General features: G+C 41.6%; 1 protein-coding gene across 1 annotated transcript in view; it reads left to right on the top strand.

Moving 5' to 3' along the window:
* LOC139407269 (FIG4 phosphoinositide 5-phosphatase a) overlaps window positions 1-20,319 on the top strand; it is a 101,508-nt gene that overhangs the window by 21,254 nt on the left and 59,935 nt on the right. The window contains exons 6-11 of the mRNA XM_071150900.1: window positions 112-162; window positions 1,730-1,881; window positions 2,282-2,410; window positions 6,215-6,315; window positions 6,745-6,907; window positions 11,872-11,969. Of these exons, the coding sequence (XP_071007001.1) occupies window positions 112-162; window positions 1,730-1,881; window positions 2,282-2,410; window positions 6,215-6,315; window positions 6,745-6,907; window positions 11,872-11,969 (694 nt within the window). The remainder of the gene's footprint in view (window positions 1-111; window positions 163-1,729; window positions 1,882-2,281; window positions 2,411-6,214; window positions 6,316-6,744; window positions 6,908-11,871; window positions 11,970-20,319) is intronic.

Genomic DNA, 20,319 nt, shown 5'->3' with positions numbered 1-20,319 from the left:
AAAGGAGTTAGGGTTAGCTCAAATGCTCTCCTGAACTAACCATGCTCTCCTGGTTATGACGTGCAGGTCATAACCATAAGAGATTGGGACTGTTTATTTCTCCTCTTATAGATACGTGAGGATCTTTCAGAATGTGGACCTGTCCAGCAACTTCTACTTCAGGTAAGTAAGTGTGTGTGAGATCTTAAAAATAACCACTCCTCCGCATCTCTCTTCTGTTGTTTGTCAAGTCAATGCTTTTGTTTGTCACAAGCCTTGGTGATCAGGAGGCTCAGGTGTTTGCTGCAGTATGGAACCTGTCAAACGCTATTCACAGTTCTTCACTTTTTTTGTATGTTACTTTGTTGGAACAAATGTCAGACAAGATGCACAGTATATCTGAGGTTATCGCTCTCTCACGTACATACACATATACGCACACACACTTTCAAGACTGGATATTTTATTACAGTGATGTTATGAATCGGTGAGAGAGGACAGAGCCACACTCTTATGGATTTATGTATCAACATCCTCCTCATTAAAACTACACAAATAATCAGTGAGTGTACAAAACACGTTCCATGACAGACTGACCAGGTGAATCCAGGTGAAAGCTACGATCCCTTATTGATATCCACTTCAGTCGGTGTAGATGAAGGGGAGGAGACGGGTTAAAGAAGGATTTTTAAGCCTTGAGACAGTTAAGACATGGATTGTGTATGTGCGCTATTCACAGGGTGAATGGAGAAGACAAAATATTTAAGTGCCTTTTAAACAGAGTTTGCCAGGCGCACCGATTTGAGTGTGTCAAGTACTGCAATGCTGCTGGGTTTTTCACACTCAACAGTTTCCTGTTTGTGTCAAGAATGGTCCACCCACCCAAAGGACATCCAGACAACTTGACCTAACTGTGGGAAGCATTGGAGTCTACATGGGCCAGCATCCCTGTGGAAAGGTTTCGACACCTTGCAGTGTCCATGCCCTGACGATTTGAGGCTGTTCTGAGGACAAAGGGTGTGCAACTCAATATTAGGAAGGTGTTCCTAATGTTTTTATCTCAGTGTACATCTCATTAAAACAAATGGTTATCGTTTATTTCCATCCACCCATTAAATTAGATTTTATTTTCTTTAATTGAATTCACTTAAAAAAACACATAAGAGATGACATCACTTCCACCAATAGTTATGTATCATTAAAGTACTGTTTGGACTCCTTTCTGAAGTGTCTGTCTGTCTGTCAGTTTTTCGTCATTAAGCCAGAGTGACACACAGAGACACACAGAGACCTCAACTCCCCTTAACTCCTCTTGGAATCATGCCCTTCAGCACCTACCATCTAAAGCCCACTGTATCAGTAGCTGTACTAAAGGTTAACCTGTACTGAAAGGGTCAGTATTGACATAGTGTATTCACGACTCGCTCCACAGATGACCTATCAGTTCTCACTCAGACTTGTTGTCAAGCTGGTCATTTTTCTCTCTAGTGACAGGTGAAGATACATTTGGGACCCTACTTTTTTTTATATCCTCAAGGAAAAAAACATTGTATATCGCCAATAAAAAATATATACAAAAAATAGACGTACTGTCAGGTGTAAAACAAAATGTTTTGTTTTCGGTCATTCTTCTATCATTATTCTTTTTACGCATCACTCCATTCATCCATCTCATTGATCATTTTGATTATTGAAGTGTTGTTCTTCTTCCTCGTTGACCTCTTCACCTATGAACTTTGACCCCTCCCAGCTACAGCTATGACCTGAGCCACTCCCTACAGTACAACCTGACGCTGCTGCATAGCCCGTGTGACCCGGGCACAGTGGAGGAGGTGCACACACGGAGCAGCAGACAGCAGGACAGCTTCGACATCTTTGAGGACGAGGGCCTGCCCACACAAGGTCAGACAGCTCCTGCCCTCTCACACTCTCCCTAAACTCCAGTTCATCCAGTTTTAAAACATGTGAATACACTCTATTGAACACATTTCTTTCCATTTGATAACCAAGTGTAACATACCATTCCTTTTTATGTGAAATGTTTTCTTGATCTTTCAACCCGTTAAGTCAGTCAGTGGTCCCAAATAGAAAAAGATCCTCACAACTCATAAAGCCATTCACCAGCTAAAATGTTGATCAGGACATCACTACTAGCCCAAAACCAAAGTCTTTATTCAGCTCATCTGTCTCTCAATACAGTTTCCATGTTCTAATCTACTGTATCGGTGGTAAACCATCCCCTCCTTGATCCTGTCCATCCACGTAAGCTGTTTTGTGTTCCTATGTAATGGTTCCGTTGCAGTGTTCCACGGCCTCCAGAGTGAACCGTACGCCAAGTACGTGTGGAACGGCAAGCTCCTGGAGCGCGTCAAGGACACGGTGCATCCTGATTGGCTCATGTACATCATTCATGGCTTCTGTGGCCAGTCCAGTATCCTTTTCCTCCTGCCTGGTTACGACCTGCAAAGTAGAGTGTTCAGTTTAGTAGTCAGGTGCTGCATATGTGCTTGTGTCAGTGACTTGGTGCTTTTGCCATGTTCCAGATGTTGGTATGCACTAGGGCTGACCCCATTTAATCAACAGGTCTAATGTTTGTTCGATAGGCTGGTTGACCGAGTATTCTTTATTTTTTTACCGAGCAGTCGCATATATATTTATAAATAAATACATTTTATTTAAATATTTTATGGCACACGAGACACCTGTCTGACTCACGCCTGCCTCAGTGGACTAATCATTGCTGAGGCTGCGGGGATGGCACACCTGTATTACCAGTAGTACCTTTAACCTTAATTACCATAATTTATCATCTCCAATGGAACATTTTGTTAATGCATTCAATATATTATCAGTCTTTTACCATTGTCATTGTCGGTGGACACGTTGTTTGCGGACCTCCATCTTTCTGTCCGTCTGTCTTTTGACAGTTAGCCTTTAGAAGACAACTTTATTCCTCTTGTGTTCTTTTCCCTCGCCCCGCCTCCTCCACTCCCCATCATGTGTCTGGCATGCTGCTCACTGGAAAGTGTGTGCCTGCCTCTTGTTCCACAACACATGGAATACCATTTTTTTAGTTTTTTTTTGTTTGGGGGGCACATGGAATACCTAATGAGACAGATGCTCGCCAGTCTGCTAAGCTGCATTAAGCGATTTGTGTTTATATTATGGTCTATATAAAAATATTAAGCAATGCTTATCAGGTATGAAAACAGTGGAGCTTTTGCATGCTTTGCCCATCTGGTATATGAGGTGGAAAAGAAAACAAATATTAGGTTAGCTAGACAGGTTATTTTTGTTTAGACTAGGAAAGCACAGCTAGTGTGTCCACTAAGCCGAAGAAAAACACACTTGAAACAAAATGTATGCCTACTTTGGTTATATTGATGCATGGTTTGGTTATGTTGATGCATATTTGAGTGTGGATGCTTGGGTAGAAGTGCTTGAGAATAACTACATCTGATTAATTGTGTCCCTCATTTTGAGAACCCAGTTTAACTATCCGTCAGTGCAGATCTTATAGGCAGACATTAAGACATTATAACCATTCATTGCACCTCTTAGCCATGAAAGGTTTTAGCTAATGACTCTTCTGCTTGACTGAAGTTGTTCTTGGCTTTTTATATATGCAAGTAATAATGAATGACCTCCTCCACAGTCATGAGATTCGTGAACTCCCCAGTATCCCAGTGATGAAAGAGGAAATGGATAGAGAAACAAAAACACTTCAGTCTGAACTTAACTAAAACTATGTAGAAGTTGTGTGGAATTGATAATGAACCTACTTACATTTTTTATTTGTTTTATCTCTGAAACATTTTTTTCAATCACAATATTTTCTTATCTAGAGCTATTAGCAGGGCTATTTAGTGGATCTGGTTGATTTTGTGGTCTCAAATCAGTCAGCTTATTAACATTCTTCATCAATAATATTGGCAAATTAGAGTTATTGACCATGGAAAAAGGTGTGAATGTTGTTCCCTTATCATATAATTGCTACATCTACTATCAATATAGCATTCTCAATAGTTTCCTAGATTGTATTTTTGCAACAACAACAACAAAATGGGACGCTAATATTGGGTTGCGACTGAGAAAATTTGGTTCAATTTGGTTCCCGAGACAACCAGTTGAGGACCACTGGTTTACAGCAAATATCGCTGAATAGCATGAGGGGTAAGTGTGTGTGTGTGTGTGTGTGTGTGTGTGTGTGTGTCTCACCAGGTTGGCTGGTTAGAGGGGCAGTGGGGGCCACATTGCAGACGCTGGGTTTAGACAACGGTTCCTGGAAGCCATCCTTCTCTCACGGTTCTTTTCCCAGAGAAACCCAGGCAGAAGAATTCATAGAAGGAAACTGAGGGGAGGGGAGGGGTGAAGAAAGGTAGAGGCACAGAGATGGGGGAAGTGATGGAGGTAAAGATTAAAACAGAGTTAAGAGAGGGACTTAGTAAATTAGTGCGAGAGAGAAAGAGTGCGAGAGAGAAAGGGTAGAGAGAGGGGAACAGTGATTGGCAGGGGCAATTCCATTTCAATTCAGGAAGTGAATTACAAATCCTTTTTCTCCCATTTTTGAATTAGACATATAAACGTATACACTTTACAAATCTTGACATGAGTACCAATATCTTTTCCCCCCTTTTCTTATTGGAGAAGCCCCCCCCCCCCCCCCAAAAAAATGAAACAAGCAAACTAACATTCCATATGAAAATACAATTACAACACACTATCAAATCAAATCAAATGTATTTATATAGCCCTTCGTACATCAGTGGATATCTCAAAGTGCTGTACAGAAACCCAGCCTAAAACCCCAAACAGCAAGCAATGCAGGTGTAGAAGCACGGTGGCTAGGAAAAACTCCCTAGAAAGGCCAAAACCCAGGAAGAAACCTAGAGAGGAACCAGGCTATGTGGGGTGGCCAGTCCTCTTCTATCCCTTCCCTCCCCCTTTTGGTCCTAAGTTCTTGCTCAATAGAGTGTAATTTGTCAAGAAAAGGAAATTAAAGGTGGCCATCTCAGAAAAAAAGTTAGCAGTACATGCACTCTAAATTAAGAAAAGACATAAGAACTCAGTGGTTGGTTTGGGAGATTTCCAATTCAGCCAAATCTGTTGGCGGGCCACTAGTGAAGCAAATGTTACATCTGAGAATAGACAGCACAAATGGAGGTCCAAATATAGCTATCAAAGGACAAGACTGCAGGTCAATATCAATACCTTTAGAGAGAGTAGTTAAAAAGGAAGAACAAAACTCTTGACTGCTTAGAGCATGAGTAAAACATGTGACTGATCAGCGGGAGACATTGCACATCGTGTCATTTGTCTCTGAGGGAAAATGAATCGTTTTTTGTAATGAATTTTGTGCAACACTTTGATCTGATTTAAACTTAACCGAGCACAGGAAGATGTTAACCCGAAGAAGTGCCTCCTCTGACCAGTCTTATGTCAGGTCAAGTTCTCTTCTCCAGTCAGTCTTTAGTTTGTTGATGGGAGAGGTTTTCAGAGGAGAGCATAACATCATCATATGAGATGTCCCCATATCTGCGGGAGTGACAGGATCCCTTCTAATAGCGTGTTAGGAGGTGATTAAGGAAGGTAGGAAAGTTAGAACTAACTCAATTACGAGCTTGGAAATAGCGGAAGAGATTGAGGCAGATTACATTTAGCCACAAGATCATTAAAACTGGCAGAGGTCCCTTCTAAAAAATATATACATAAAAAAAAAATAGTTAAAACATACCAAACCTCTCTCACGCCACAAAAAATAAAAGCCTGGTCAAGTGTGGAGGGTAGAAATGGATGGTTGTTCCAAATAGGGAGTAGAAGATAAGGGGCAGAAAGTCTAAAATGCTGACATTTTTTTTCCAGATCTTCAAAGTAGAGAGCACAATATTATTTGGAGTGTACTCTGAAGGACACATGGATAGTGGGGCACAGATTAAAGAAGAGAAGGGATGATTGGAAAGAATGTGCTTCTATTGAGCACCAGTTGGTACTTGGAGAATTACACCAGACCAAAATCTTCTGAATAGTAGCTGCCCAGTAGTGAAACAGTAAGTTGGGAAGTGCCAAACCACCAGCTTGTCTCCCTCTTTGAAGTATCTCTCTTATCCTAGGTGTTTTGCGTGGCGAGTGAATTACAATACCATTTCAGTAATTTACTAATTGTTATTTGAAATCAATGACACTTTGCCTTTTTATGTTACATCTGTGTGTGTCCCACCTTAACCTCTGTGTGAAGAGCTCCTGATCTACGGTCGTCCGGTTCATGTCACCCTCATCGCCAGGCGCTCCAGTAAATTTGCTGGCACCCGCTTCCTCAAGAGAGGAGCCAACTGCGAGGTAACCTCCTGCCTCATCTTGTCGCCACGACAACAGGGCAAAGTCACCCCCGGTGTTATATAATAGCAGCATGGCACAAAGGAGGGGGTGTGAGGTTAATGTAACCTCCGTGTCTCTGCATCTCCTTTTTGTGTGTGTAGTTTGGTGGTAAAGGGGTTCAGTATGCTGTGTTTTTGAGGCCAAATTATGTGTCTATTATTCCCTCTGCGCGGCTTAGTTTAGGCCAGGATTGACATTCGTAAGGTTTGTGTGTGTGTGTGCTCATTTTGGGATGACTTTCTGGTCCAGTATATGGTCCACTCCTGTCAATTACAGGTCAAAACTGTTGAACTATGAAAGAAACAACTATGGGGCCATCTAAGAGTGTGTAGATCCATGTGGTTCTCTCTGTATATTGTCCCTCACCTGTTTTCATCTGGTCCTCTGCAGGGTGACGTAGCCAATGAGGTGGAGACTGAGCAGATCATCCACGATGCGTCGGTGATGTCATTCACGGCAGGGAGTTACTCTTCGTACGTTCAGGTCAGGGGTTCTGTTCCCCTCTATTGGTCCCAGGACATCTCCACCATGATGCCTAAACCACCTATACGATGTAAGATATTATCATCATTAGGTATCGTATACACTGTACAGTATCATTAATATAATGTGGTCTACTGGTCTCTGTCTGGACATACCCCTATCACCAATATGCCATAAGATACACATTACTACAGCACTTACAGTAGTAGTAACACTATAAACTATACTCTGGCCAAACAGAGATTTTCTCTCCTCTTTTCATCCATCTCTGTTTCTCATTATGACTCCAGCAGGATACATCCTAGGGAGTGTGTGAGGATCAGATGGTCTCAGAGATTGAAAAGGTGGAGAGAGACTGCAGTTTGTGTGTGTGGACTCGACTGCATTAAATTATATCCTCTTTTACCCCATTTGGCCTACAGTCCATCATGGATGATATTTACTTAAGAGATTGAGAGCTTGTCCCAAGATGTGTGTATGCGCGCGCCCACATGCATTTGTATATGAAAGGATATTTTCCTCTCATCCTCCATTTGGTTTTCAGTCCATCCTAGGATGACATTTACATGCATAATGCAGAGATGTAATGTACAGAGAGAGCTAGTGTGTCCTCCAGATCTATGTGATGGGGACCTTACCTTCCCTCTCCCATCTGTCTATATACACTACATAACCAAAAGTATGTTGACGCCTGCTCGTCGAACATCTCATTCCAAAATCATGGGCATTAATATGGAGTTGGTCCCCCCCTTTGCTGATATAACATCACTATGCATTGGGTCAGGTAGTGTTCTCCTGGCATCCGCCAAACCCAGATTAGTCCGTTGGACTGCCAGATGGTGAAGTGTGATTCATCACTACAGAGAATGTGTTTCCACTGCTCCAGAGTCCAATGGCAAAGAGCGTTACAGCACTCCAGCCAACGCTTGGCATTGTGCATGGGGATCTTAGGCTTGTGTGCAGCTGTTCAGCCATGGAAATCCATTTCATGAAGCTCCCGCTCAAACGTCATTCAGCTAATCCATTAAATCAATTCAGCGATATGGCATCAGGCACACACACAGATATAGAAGCCCATAGACACAAAGATGTCCAATTACATGTCAATTCTTGTTCGAAAACGATGTCTGTCGGATCATCAGCCATTAGTGAATTTAGGACAGGTAGACGATCAGGAAGACCCTGGTGGGACATCAAGTGGTCAGTCACCACCCAGCCAGCCGGTCCTGAAAAATGAGACTGCGGTTACACAAGCCTCCTGTTGACTTTATGACATGCTTAAGTAGGTGAATAGCTTTGTAGGGAGGGTTGAAGAGAAGCGTGTCTTTTCATACTTCCTCGTCCTAATCATGACGACCCACGAGGGAACGAGGATGAGGGCCTTATAAAATGGCTTCAGTCAGCCCCCCTCTTCTCGCCCTGGTTACCCAACATCACCATTTACAACTGAGTGATTTCCCCTCATGACTGATCATAAGGGAAAACATGTTTGACTGACCCAGATCTTCATTTGGTTGGCTGAATTGTCTGCAGGTGTGGGGGTCTGCGTGACCACCACATGAAGTCATAACAATGAAAGAATAGAACGGATGGGTAAAATTATGGAGAGAGGGGCAGAAAGAAAATGGGCATGCGTGTTAGTTACGGTATAATAATACTCTACTGTATAACCAACAGCAGGTTAGATGACCTTTGACATGACGTTGGCCTGAGGGTAGGTTTATGACAGTCATAAATACCTCTTCCCCCCCCTTTTCCTCTCTCTACCCTACTGATGTTACATTTGAAAACCCCTTGGTTAACATAGAGATTCTGGGAACATCAGAAGGTGGGGGGAAATGAACTATATTCTGGTAATCCGGTAATTGAACATATGCAGTGGTACTTAATGAATATGATGTCAGTTTGGTTGTCATCTGAGACATTCTCATCAATGATAAAATGACATAAACTCTACAGTGTAAAGTCTTCACATCAGAGTTATTGGATTCACATGGAATTGTTGTTCAATTTAAATGTTTGAATATGAAATTATTCGTGATGGGATGACATGTGATTTTAGCTTCTAAAATGTGAGAATTGGGTTTTCATGAGTGAATTAGGCCCGACTCAGTGGCCCGCCCACGTGAAGAGACATAGGTTGTAAACTATGAAACACACCCCTTTTCTCCCTCCACTATATAAGCCCTTGACAAAAATGTAACCTGCTGTTCCGAGGATGTGAGGATGACGGTCCGATGTCAGAATGGATCAGATAATAACTACAGAACGAAGCCAACATCAGCGTGAGCTTTGGTTGCGAATGGTATGAACTTTGAACTCTTATTCACTACATAAGTGATACCTCCTAGCCGTTGAGTTAACGAGGGTTAGGAAGGAACAGACCGAGTATCCCGTCTATCACACAATGACGTTACTACAACGTATCCAATTGACCACCAGAGACATTCTCCAAAGGACTCGGTTTGGCAACACGGCCTTCCATCTACCACCAACCTACCGAAGCGCAGCTCAGAGTAAATATTTATTGCATTTTCCTTTTCCAAATGGGTGGTAATTTAGAATGCATAAAATACTGTATTTATGAAAGCACAGCTTCTTCCTTTGGTTCTCAGTCTTCCCGCTCTTTCACTCAAACCCAGCCCTTTTCTTTTGTGTAACCAGCAGTCCTATCTGTTCCGCCCGCTAGGGACGTTTTCCTTTATGACGTAATCAAGGTATAATTAATTCTGTGTATATGTAATTCTGTGTGATTAGTTAGGTATTTAGTAAATAAATAATTAAACCCAATTTTGTATTGCTGATTCAACCAGGATTCGTGAAGATAACCAAGAATTTACAACTTTCAGATGAGACTGAATTAAGGTGACGATTAATATTGACTGCTATTGATCTAAAATATTACTAGGTCTTTAAGAGTTTATTCGGAAGATAACAGCTCTATAAATATTATTTTGTGGTTCCCTGACTCTCTATTTAATTACATTTATATGATTAGCTCAATCAGGTCATTTTAATTACGGAGAAAGGATTTTATAGAATAGCATGTTATATCACTTCATCCGGCATAGCCAAAGACATGACACCTTAATGTTTCTAGGTTACCTTTTGGTTGGTCTTATGAAATGCTTATGAATCATTATATCAAACATTATTGCTTACCTTATGATACAGCCAGTGGCATGGCTTTGATTCAGAGGGGTTGGGATAAATGCGGAAGACACATTTCACTTGTACAACTGACTAGGTATCCCACTTTCCTTCTAACATCCTAAACCTTAATGTTTGCTCATCGCTCAGTCAAAATAGAGTTGAGTGAACTAGATGCTAAAGTGACCCCTACGGCCATGTAGCTAACCTCTCTCTGTTGCACCTCAGTAGACCAGGCCTACCTATACGCCCATGTAGCTGCCTTCTGACCTCTCTCTGTTGTGTCTCAGTAGACCAGGTCAAGCCCTATGCCCATGTATCTGCCCTCTAACCTTTGACCTCGCTCTGTTGCGTCTGTGGACCAGGCCGACCCCTACGCCCATGTATCTGCCCTCTAACCTCTCTCTGTTGTGTCTCAGTGGACCAGGCCGACCGGTGCGCCCATGTACACTACCGTTCAAAAGTTTGGGGTCACTTGGAAATGTCCTTGTTTTTGAAAGAAAAGCAATTTCTTTGTCCATTTAAAATAACATCAAATTGATCAGAAATACATTGTTAATGTTGTAAATTACTATTGTACATGGAAACGGCCCATTATCAGCAACCATCCCTCCTGTGTTCCAATGGCACGGTGTGTTAGCTAATCCAAGTTTATCATTTTAAAAGGCTTATTGATCACTAGAAAACCCTTCTGCAATTATGTTAGCACAGCTGAAAACTGTTGTTCTGATTGAAGAAGCAATTAAACTGTCCTTCTTTAGACTAGTTGAGTATCTAGAGCATCAGCATTTGTGGGTTCAATTACAGGCTCAAAATGGTCAGAAACAATTAACTTTATTCTGAAATTTTGAGAAATTGCGAAGAAACTGAAGATCTCATACAACGCTGTGTACTATTCCCTTCACAGAACAGCACAAACTGGCTCTAACCAGAATATAAAGAGTGGTAGGCCCCGATGCACAACTGAGCAAGAGGACAAGTACATTAGAGTGTCTAGTTTGAGAAACAGACGCCTCAAGTCTTCAACTAAATAATACCTGCAAAACACCAGTCTCAACGTCAACAGTGAAGAGGCGACTCCGTGAACCAGAGTTCCTCTGTCCAGTGTCTGTGTACTTTTGCCCATCTTAATATTTTATTTTTATTGGCCAGTCTGAGATGTTTTTTTTCTTTGCAACCCTGCCTAGAAAGCCAGCATCCAGGAGTCCCCTCTTCACTGTTGACGTTGAGACTGGTGTTTTGCAGGTATTATTTAGTTGAAGACTTGAGGCGTCTGCTTCTCCTCTTTCTCTTCTCCCACTCTTTCTATTCTGGTTAGAGACAGTTTGCTCTGTTTTGTGAAGGGAGTAGTACACAGTGTTGTATGAGATCTTCAGTTTCTTGGCAAGTTCTCACATGGAATAGCCTTCATTTCTCAGAACAATTATAGACTGACAAGTTTCAGAAGAAAGTTATTTGTTTCTGGGCATTTTGAGCCTGTAATCAAACCCACAAATGCTGATGCTCCAGATACTCAACTAGTCTAAAGAAGGCCAGTTTTATTGCTTTTTTAATCAGACAACAGTTTCCAACTGTGCTAAAATAATTGCAAAAGGGTTTTCTAATGATCAATTAGCCTTTTAAAATGATACACTTGGATTAGCTAACACAACGTGGTTGCTAATAATGGGCCTCTATGTAGATATCCCATAAAATATCTGCCGTTTCCATGTACAATAGTCATTTACAACATTAACAATGTCTACACTGTATTTACAATCATTTTTATGTTATTTTAATGGACAAAAAAAAAGCTTTTCTTTCAAAACAAGGACATTTCTAAGTGACCCCACATTTTTGAACGGTAGTGTAGCTGCTCTCTGACCTCTCTCTGTTGTGTTTCAGTGGACCAGGCCGACCCCTATGCCCATGTAGCTGCCCTCCATTTTGACCAGATGCTCCAGCGGTTTGGCTCGCCCATCATCATCCTCAACCTCGTCAAGGTAACAGCACCTCAACTCACTGCACTGCACCCCCCACCACAGGGCACCTCAGACCAACACCTCAGTCACACTGTTAATGGAACAACGGAATAATTACTCTGGTAGAAACTGAGTCCAATAGATGAAACCTTCCTCAGAGTACCCATTTACGATACTGTTACATCAGCGGACAGTTAAAGGATTGTTCCACAGTTTGTCTCCACGGATCCATTTACTTCATTTAAATTGTAGTGTGTTCACCCATAAAATGATTAATTCATTCAAGGTTTATACAAATATGTCCATTCAATAGAGAATTGCGTCAGAAAAGCAATAGTCCACACCTCATGGCTCTACCATGAGAATACTCAGAGAATTGAGCATGTTTAGAGTGAATGGAATGTCGTCACCGGGATGATCAAAAAGTGGTCACTGCTCAATAGAACTCTGTGGTGCTGCTTCATGGCAGATTGGCGCTAACTTCGAACATCAACTGACAGCTAACCATTGGCTACAGGTTCATGAGTGAAAACATGGGCTTTTTCTAAATGAAATCTGCGGAATAGATTTATTTAGAAGGCTGACAGACTGAATTTCATTATCCACCCTCCGCGTAGACAACCTGTTTTCATTGTGTATTTCTGAGTCTTTCCCTTTAAATCGCTATAGAAACGGCCCCTCTAAATGTGAATTGATGGCCAATATAGAGCCAATGGAAGCCAGGGATTGGGAGATGAAAATTACGAGGGTATCAAGTTGATTTTGTCACTTAAAAGCCATATCTCAGACTGGCCAATGAAAACAAAAGATTATGATGGGCAAAATAACACAGGCACTGGACAGAGATATGGCTTTCATTTCTCTTCCTAGAAGGCCAGCGTCCCGGAGTTGCCTCGTGTTTTGCGGGTACTATTTAATGAAGCTGACAGGTGAGGACTTGTGATGTATCTGCGGCAGGGTAGCCTAGTGGTTAGAGTGTTGGACTAGTAACCAGAAGGTTGCAAGTTCAAACCCCCGAGCTGACAAGAGCTGTCGTTCTGCCCCTGAACAGGCACTGTTCCTAGGCCATCATTGAAAATAAGAATTTGTTCTTAACTGACTTGCCTAGTTAAATAAAGGTAAAAAATATATATATAAAAACTAGACCCTAATGTACTTGTCCTCTTGCTCAGTTGTGCACTGGGGCCTCCCACTCCTCTTCTGGTTAGAGCCAGTTTGCACTGTTCTGTGAAAGGAGTAGTACATAGCAAGCATTGTACAAGATCTTCAGTTTCTTGGTAATTTCTCGCATGGAATAGCTTTAATTTCTCAGAACAAGAATAGACTGACTAGTTTCAGAAAAAACGTATTTGTTTCTGGCCATTTTGAGCCTGTAATCGAACCCACAAATGCTGATGCTCCAGATACTCAACTAGTCAAAGAAGGCCCGTTCTATTGCTTCTTTATTCAGACAACAGTCTTCAACTGTGCTAACATAATTGCAAAAGGGTTTTCTATTGATCAATTAACCTTTTTAAAATTAGCTAACACAACGTGCCATTGGAACACAATAGTGATGGTTGCTGATAATGGGCCTCTGTACGCCTATGTGGATATTCCATAAAAACTCTGCCGTTTCCAGCTACAATAGTCATTAACAATGTCTACACTGTATTTCCAATCATTTTGATGTTATTTTAATGGACAAAAAAAATGTGCTTTTCTTTCAAAAACAAGGACATTTCTAAGTGACCACAAACTTACTTTTGAATGGTAGTGTATATACAGTACCAGTCAAAAGTTTGGACACACCTACTCATTCAAGGGTTTTTCTTTATTTTTGTTATTTTTTACATTGTAGAATAATAGTGAAGCTCTGAAATAACACATATGGAATCATGTTTAAAAAATCTAAATATATTTTAGATTCTTCAAAGTAGCCACCCTTTGCCTTGATTACAGCTTTGCACACTCTTGGCATTCTCTCAACCAGCTTCACCTGGAATGCTTTTCTTGAAGGAGTTCCCACATATGCTGAGCACTTGTTGCCTTCTTTTCCTTCACTGTGGTCCAACTCATCCCAAACCATCTCAATTGGGTTGAGGTTGGGTGATTGTGGAGGCCAGGTCATCTGATGCAGCACTCCATCACTCTCCTTCTTGGTCAAATAACCCTTACGCAGCCTGGAGATGCTGGGTCATTGTCCTGTTGAAAAACAAAGGATAGTCCCATTAAGCGCAACCCAGATGGGATGGCGTATTGCTGCAGAATGCTGTGGTTCAGTGTGCCTTGAATTCGGAATAAATTACCAACAGTGTCACCCCCACACCATCACACCTCCTCCTCCAAGATTCACGGTGGGAACCACACATGCGGAGATAATCCGTTCACCTACTCTGCGTCTCACAAAGACACGGCGGTTGGAACCAAGAATGTCAAATTTGGACACACACCAGTGGTAGTATATACAGTTGAAGTCGGAAGTTTACATACACCTTAGCCAAATACATTTAAACTCAGTTTTTCACAATTCCTGACATTTAATCCTAGTAAACATTCCCTGTTTTAGGTCAGTTAGGATTACCACTTTATTGTAAGAATGTGAAATGTCAGAATAATAGTAGAGAGAATGATTTATTTCAGCTTTTATTTCTTTCATCACATTCCCAGTGGGTCAGAAGTTTACATACACTCAATTAGTATTTGGTAGCATTGCCTTTAAATTGTTGAACTTGGGTCCAACGTTTCCAGTAGCCTTCCACAAGCTTCCCACAATAAGCTGGGTGAATTTTGGCCCATTCCTCCTGACAGAACTGGTGTAATTGAGTCAGTTTTGTAGGCCTCCTTGCTTGCACACACTTTTTCAGTTCTGCCCACAAATCTTCTATAGGATTGAGGTCATGGCTTTGTTATGGCCACTCCAATACCTTGACTTTGTTATCCTTAAGCCATTTTGCCACAACTTTGGAAGTATGCTTGGGGTCATTGTCCATTTGGAAGACCCATTTGCGACCAAGCTTTAACTTCCTGACTGATGTCTTGAGATGTTGCCTCAATATATTCACATCATTTTCCTCCCTCATGATGCCATCTATTTTGTGAAGTGCACCAGTCCCTCCTGCAGCAAAGCATCCCCACAACATGATGCTGCCACCCCTGTGCTTCATGGTTGGGATGGTGTTCTTTGGCTTGCAAGCCTCCCCCTTTTCCCTCCAAGCATAACAATGGTCATTATGGTCAAACGGTTCTATTTTTGTTTCATCAGACCAGAGGACATTTCTCCAAAAAGTACAATATTTGTCCCCATGTGCAGTTGCAAACCGTAGTCTGGCTTTTTTTATGGCGGTTTGAAGCAGTGGCTTCTTTCTTGCTGAGCGGCCTTTCAGGTTATGTCGTTTTACTGTGGATATAGATACTTTTGTACCTGTTTCCTCCAACATCTTCACAAGGTCCTTTGCTGTTGTTCTGGGATTGATTTGCACTTTTGGCACCAAAGTACGTTCATCTCTAGGAGACAGAATACGTCTCCTTCCTGAGCGGTAATGATGGCTGAGTGGTCCCATTGTGTTTATACTTGCGTACTATTGTTTGTACAGATGAGCTTGGTACCTTCAGGCGTTTGGAAATTGTTCCCAGGGATGAACCAGACTTGTGGAGGTCTAAAAAAAAAAAATTTGGAGGTCTTGGCTGATTTCTTTTGATTCCCCATGATGTCAAGCAAAGAGGCACTGAGTTTGAAGGTAGGCCTTGAAATACATTCACAGGTACACCTCCAATTGACTCAAATAATGTCAATTAGCCTATCAGAAGCTTCTAAAGCCATTACGTAATTTTCCAAGCTGTTTAAAGGCATAGTCAACTTAGTGTATGTAAACTTCTGACCCACTGGATATGTGATACAGTGAATTATAAGTGAAATTATCTGTCTGTTAACAATTGTTGGAAAAATGTGTTGTGTCATGCACAAAGTAGATGTTCTAATAGACTTGCCAAGTCTCCTCCTTTTCTCTAAACATAACATCTTCATTGCTACGCAGGAAGTTTAAGTGATGTGGGTAATAAACTGTTCCTTCTCCCTAATGTGACCTGACCTGACCTCGGTCCCCATTCCTCACTAATCCACAGCTCTCCACCCTTATCAGTGACCGCAACCATGTGATTGCCTTTTCCTTTAATTGACCCACCATATACATTCCTCCTACAGATATCCATTAAGTTGCTCCTATCTGAGACGCAGATGTCTCAACTAGGCACCTGGAAATGCAAATGCGCTACGCTAAATGCTAAATGTACTCATTAAAACTCAAACGTTCATTAAAACACACATACAGGGTATTGAATTAAAGCTACACTCGTTGTGAATCTAGCCAACAAGTCAGATTTTTAAAATGCTTTTCGGCGAAAGCATGAGAAGCTATTATCTGATAGCATGCAACACCCCAAAATGCCTGAAGGCGACGTAAACAAAATAATTAGCGTAGCCGGCGCTACACAAATAGCAGAAATAAAATATAAAACATTCATTACCTTTGACGAGCTTCTTTCTTGGCACTCCTATATGCCCCATAAACATCACTATTGGGTCTTTTTTTCAATTAAATCGGTCTATATATACCCAAAATAGCCATCTATGGAAACTGTGTAATTCAGAAAAAAACATTGTTTCAAAACGCTGCGTCATTTTTTTAAATTAAAAAAGTCGACGATAAACTTTCACAATACACTTCGAAATACTTTTGTGATCCAACTTTAGGTATTAGTAAACGTTTATAATCTATCAAAATGATCACGGGGCGTTGTGTATTCAATAGCTCCACGTCTTGAAATCATGGTCGAAAATCTCTCCTCCAAAACATCCTGTCGGAGACCGGAAGAAATTGAATCTCTTTCCTTTGTTTGACCAAGAAATAACTCTCAGGAAAATGACGACAATGGCGACATCGTGTGGAAGCTGTAGGAATTGCATCCTTGGCCCTATTTAATTTGGTGTCCTTTAAACAATACATGCAAGTGGCGCATGGATATTATTTTCAGCTTTCAGTGACCAGTTTTTCTTGCGCTTTTCGATGAAACACATGCTCTGTTATAGTCACAGCCGTGATTTAACCAGTTTTAGAAACTTCAGAGTGTTTTCTATCCACACATACTAATCATATGCATATACTATATTCCTGGCATGAGTAGCAGGACGCTGAAATATTGCGCGATTTTTAACAGAATGTTCGAAAAAGGAGGGGGTAGACTGAAGAGGTTCTGGTGTATCAACTATTTCAAATTACAACCCAACAACTGAAACCAGACTATGGCCCTTCTCCTTTCCATACTATACCTTATGTCTAACAATAACGTGTTCTGACAGAGTGTAAACGTTCTTCATTCGCCTCTCTCCCTCAGTACCATGAACAAGGATATTTCAAGTTCAGAAGTCAGAATCCTCACAGTACATTCAAATTACATCTCTGTCTCATTGACCTCTGCACACACCACAATGAGCGACACTAGTTTCACCTTTGCGTGTATTTACACTACATGTCAAAAGTTTTAGAACACCTACTCATTCAAGGGTTTTTCTTTATTTGTACTATTTTCTACATTGTAGAATAATAGTGAAGACGTAAAAACGATGAAATAACACATATGGAATCATGTGTTAACCTAAAAAGTATTAAACAAATCATCATATATTTTATATTTGAGATTCTTCAAATAGCCACCCTTTGCCTTGGTGACAGCTTACACACTCTTGTCATTCTCTCAACCAGCTTCATGAGGTAGTCACCTGGAATGCATTTCAATTAACAGGTGTGCCTTGTTAAAAATTAATTTGTGAAATTTCTTTCTGGGTCAAGAAACATGAGCAATGGATATTAGACCAGTGGAAATTTGTCCTTCGGTCTGGAGTCCAAATTGGAGGTTTTGGAGGTCTTTGTGAGACAAGGTGTGCTTGAACGGATGATCTCTGCATGTGTATTTCCTACCGTAAAGCATGGAGGAAGAGGTGGTGCTGTATGGTGTGGGGGTGCTTTGCTGGTGACACGGTCTGTGATTTATTTCGAATTAAAGGCAAACAACCATCATGGCTACCACAGCATTCTGCAGCGATACGCCATCCCATCTGGTTTGGGGTTAGTGGCACTATAATTTGTTTTTCAATAGGACAATGACCCCAAACACACCTCCAAGCGGTGTAAGGGCTATTTTACCAAGAAGGAGAGTGATGGAGTGCTACATCTGATGACCTGGCCTCCACAATCATCTGACTTTAACCCAATTGAGATGGTTTTGGCAGAGTTGGACCGCATAGTGAAGGAAAAGCAGGCAACAAGTGCTCAGCATTTGTGGGAACTCCTTCAAGACTGTTGGAAAAACATTACAGGTGAAGCTGGTTGAAAGAATGCCAAGAGTGTGCAAATCTGTCATCAAGGCAAAGGGTGGCTATTTGAAGAATCTCAAATATAAAATATATTTAGATTTGTTTAATACTTTTTTGGTTACTACGTGATTCCATGTGTGGTATTTCATAGATTTGTTGTCTTCACTATTATTTTACAATGTAGAAAATAGTAAAAATGAAGAAAAACCCTTGAATGAGTAGGTGTTCTAAAACCAGTAGTGTAGCTCACTCCAGTAGTAGTGAGAGGACTTGACTGGCAAGCCATACATTAGTTGCCATTCTGTTGCTGCTCTGACTTCAAAGTTAAAGACCTATATGTTAATGTGACTTGTGACAGAATGCAGGGCAAGCAGCTTGTGGTGATACTGCCAGAGAGGAGAGCGCTGAAGTGAATGGTTATACAAGCACTTCTGACTCAATCAGCCAGGCTGTTGTCCTCTTTCTGTGTGAAGTAATTATTCCTGGTTCTTGTTGTTCTCGGTTCGGCCAAATACAATCGTAGCTGATGCAGAACTTATCGGATATAATCATTGTCAGCTGGTGAGGTTAGCATAGGGCTAACGTGTGCCAGGTTATCTGATGGGACCAGCTACAATGTAGCATTCTATCATGTGCAACTATGTCGACGATTGTATCTAGCTGATGCTCGTTTTGAGACGGGTCCAGGTTAAACAAAAAATATATATAATGTTCGGAAGTATGGCCCCATTGTGCTGTTTCCAAGCATTATATTACTGCAATGTTACAATTAACATATTTATACTAAAGATGGCATTAAATAAACTTTTGGAGAAAGAAAAAAACACATTCTCCGGTGTCAGATGTCCCTGTGGGGGAGACAACAAGGAGAGAGGGAAAGATGTAATCTCCAACATGACCATAATGAAGTGTTGGTTTAATTAGCTAGTGAAGGTTTAGGCTAACTCCCTAGGCTAACTCAATACATTGGAAAAGAACAGTTGTTGTGGTTACAGATGGAGTGATAAAAGAGGTACTCGAGAGAAACTGGTTAGGGGCTAGTGATTACAAGCTGTTAAAGAACCACCTTAAATGCACTCATGCACACTCACACTCTTCACACAGTGTTGTGAACCCCCCTTCTTACTGCTGAGCTCGGGTGTCCTGTGCATGTCACTCACAAGGGAACGAGGAGAGGGATAGCCAATCACAGCCCTCCGTTGCCTGCACAAGATCGGCCGGGTGCTCCCCCTTAGTCCCATGCTCCCCGGTCCCCCCCCCCTCCCTCTCACTCACTATCTCACTCACAAGCAGAAATCAAAAAAGTCACCATAGACTTTGCAACGTAGGAGTGATTTGTGTTGGCCAGTGATGGGTAGGTGGGGGTGTGTCACTCATCAGGATCCATTTCTCTTAACTGGGAAATTCCCTCGTTTGTGCAGAGACACATTTAACCACTGTTAATTTGTCACATCAAGAGCCTCTGTCATGCCTTGCCACACTCTCTTATGCAGGTGTGTGAGATCTGTGTGTATCCATGTGCATGCATTTTGCATGAGCATGTACTGCACTGCATGCATGGTGTGCTGGCACATGATGAGTGTATTTGCAGTTGTGCGCGTGTATGCATGATACTTTGTTTGGCGTGTGTGTGTGTGTGTGTGTGTGTGTGTGTGTTTTGATGCCATGCTGTGAGAGAGAGCCTGGCAGTGGTTAATGGCTGGTTATTAACTGGGCTGTGACACTGATAGAGGCTGTGTGTTTTGTAGATAAGTGGTTAAAAGGTTGTTGAAGGTCTAGCGACCGGGGTGATCTTTAGGAGAGATGACAGGAGGAGCATCAGGGGTAGACTCTCTTGGCTTCAAACAGAATGAATAGGAACTGACATTGCTCAGGAAGTAGCCAGCATATGTGAGGGAGAGTGTGTTTTGAGAGAACGTTTTGTAGAGAGGAACTGAACTTCTGGTAGACAGATATAGTTTGGCTGCTGTATACATGATTAGCTGATGTCAATGCAGAGCTAGGAGTACTGTGTGTGTG

The sequence above is a fragment of the Oncorhynchus clarkii genome, chromosome 4, assembly GCF_045791955.1.
Source record: "Oncorhynchus clarkii lewisi isolate Uvic-CL-2024 chromosome 4, UVic_Ocla_1.0, whole genome shotgun sequence".
In the NCBI taxonomy this organism is placed as follows: Eukaryota; Metazoa; Chordata; class Actinopteri; order Salmoniformes; family Salmonidae; genus Oncorhynchus; species Oncorhynchus clarkii.
The sequence above is the reverse complement of the archived record's forward strand: the minus strand, read 5'-3'. Positions and strand labels throughout refer to the sequence as shown.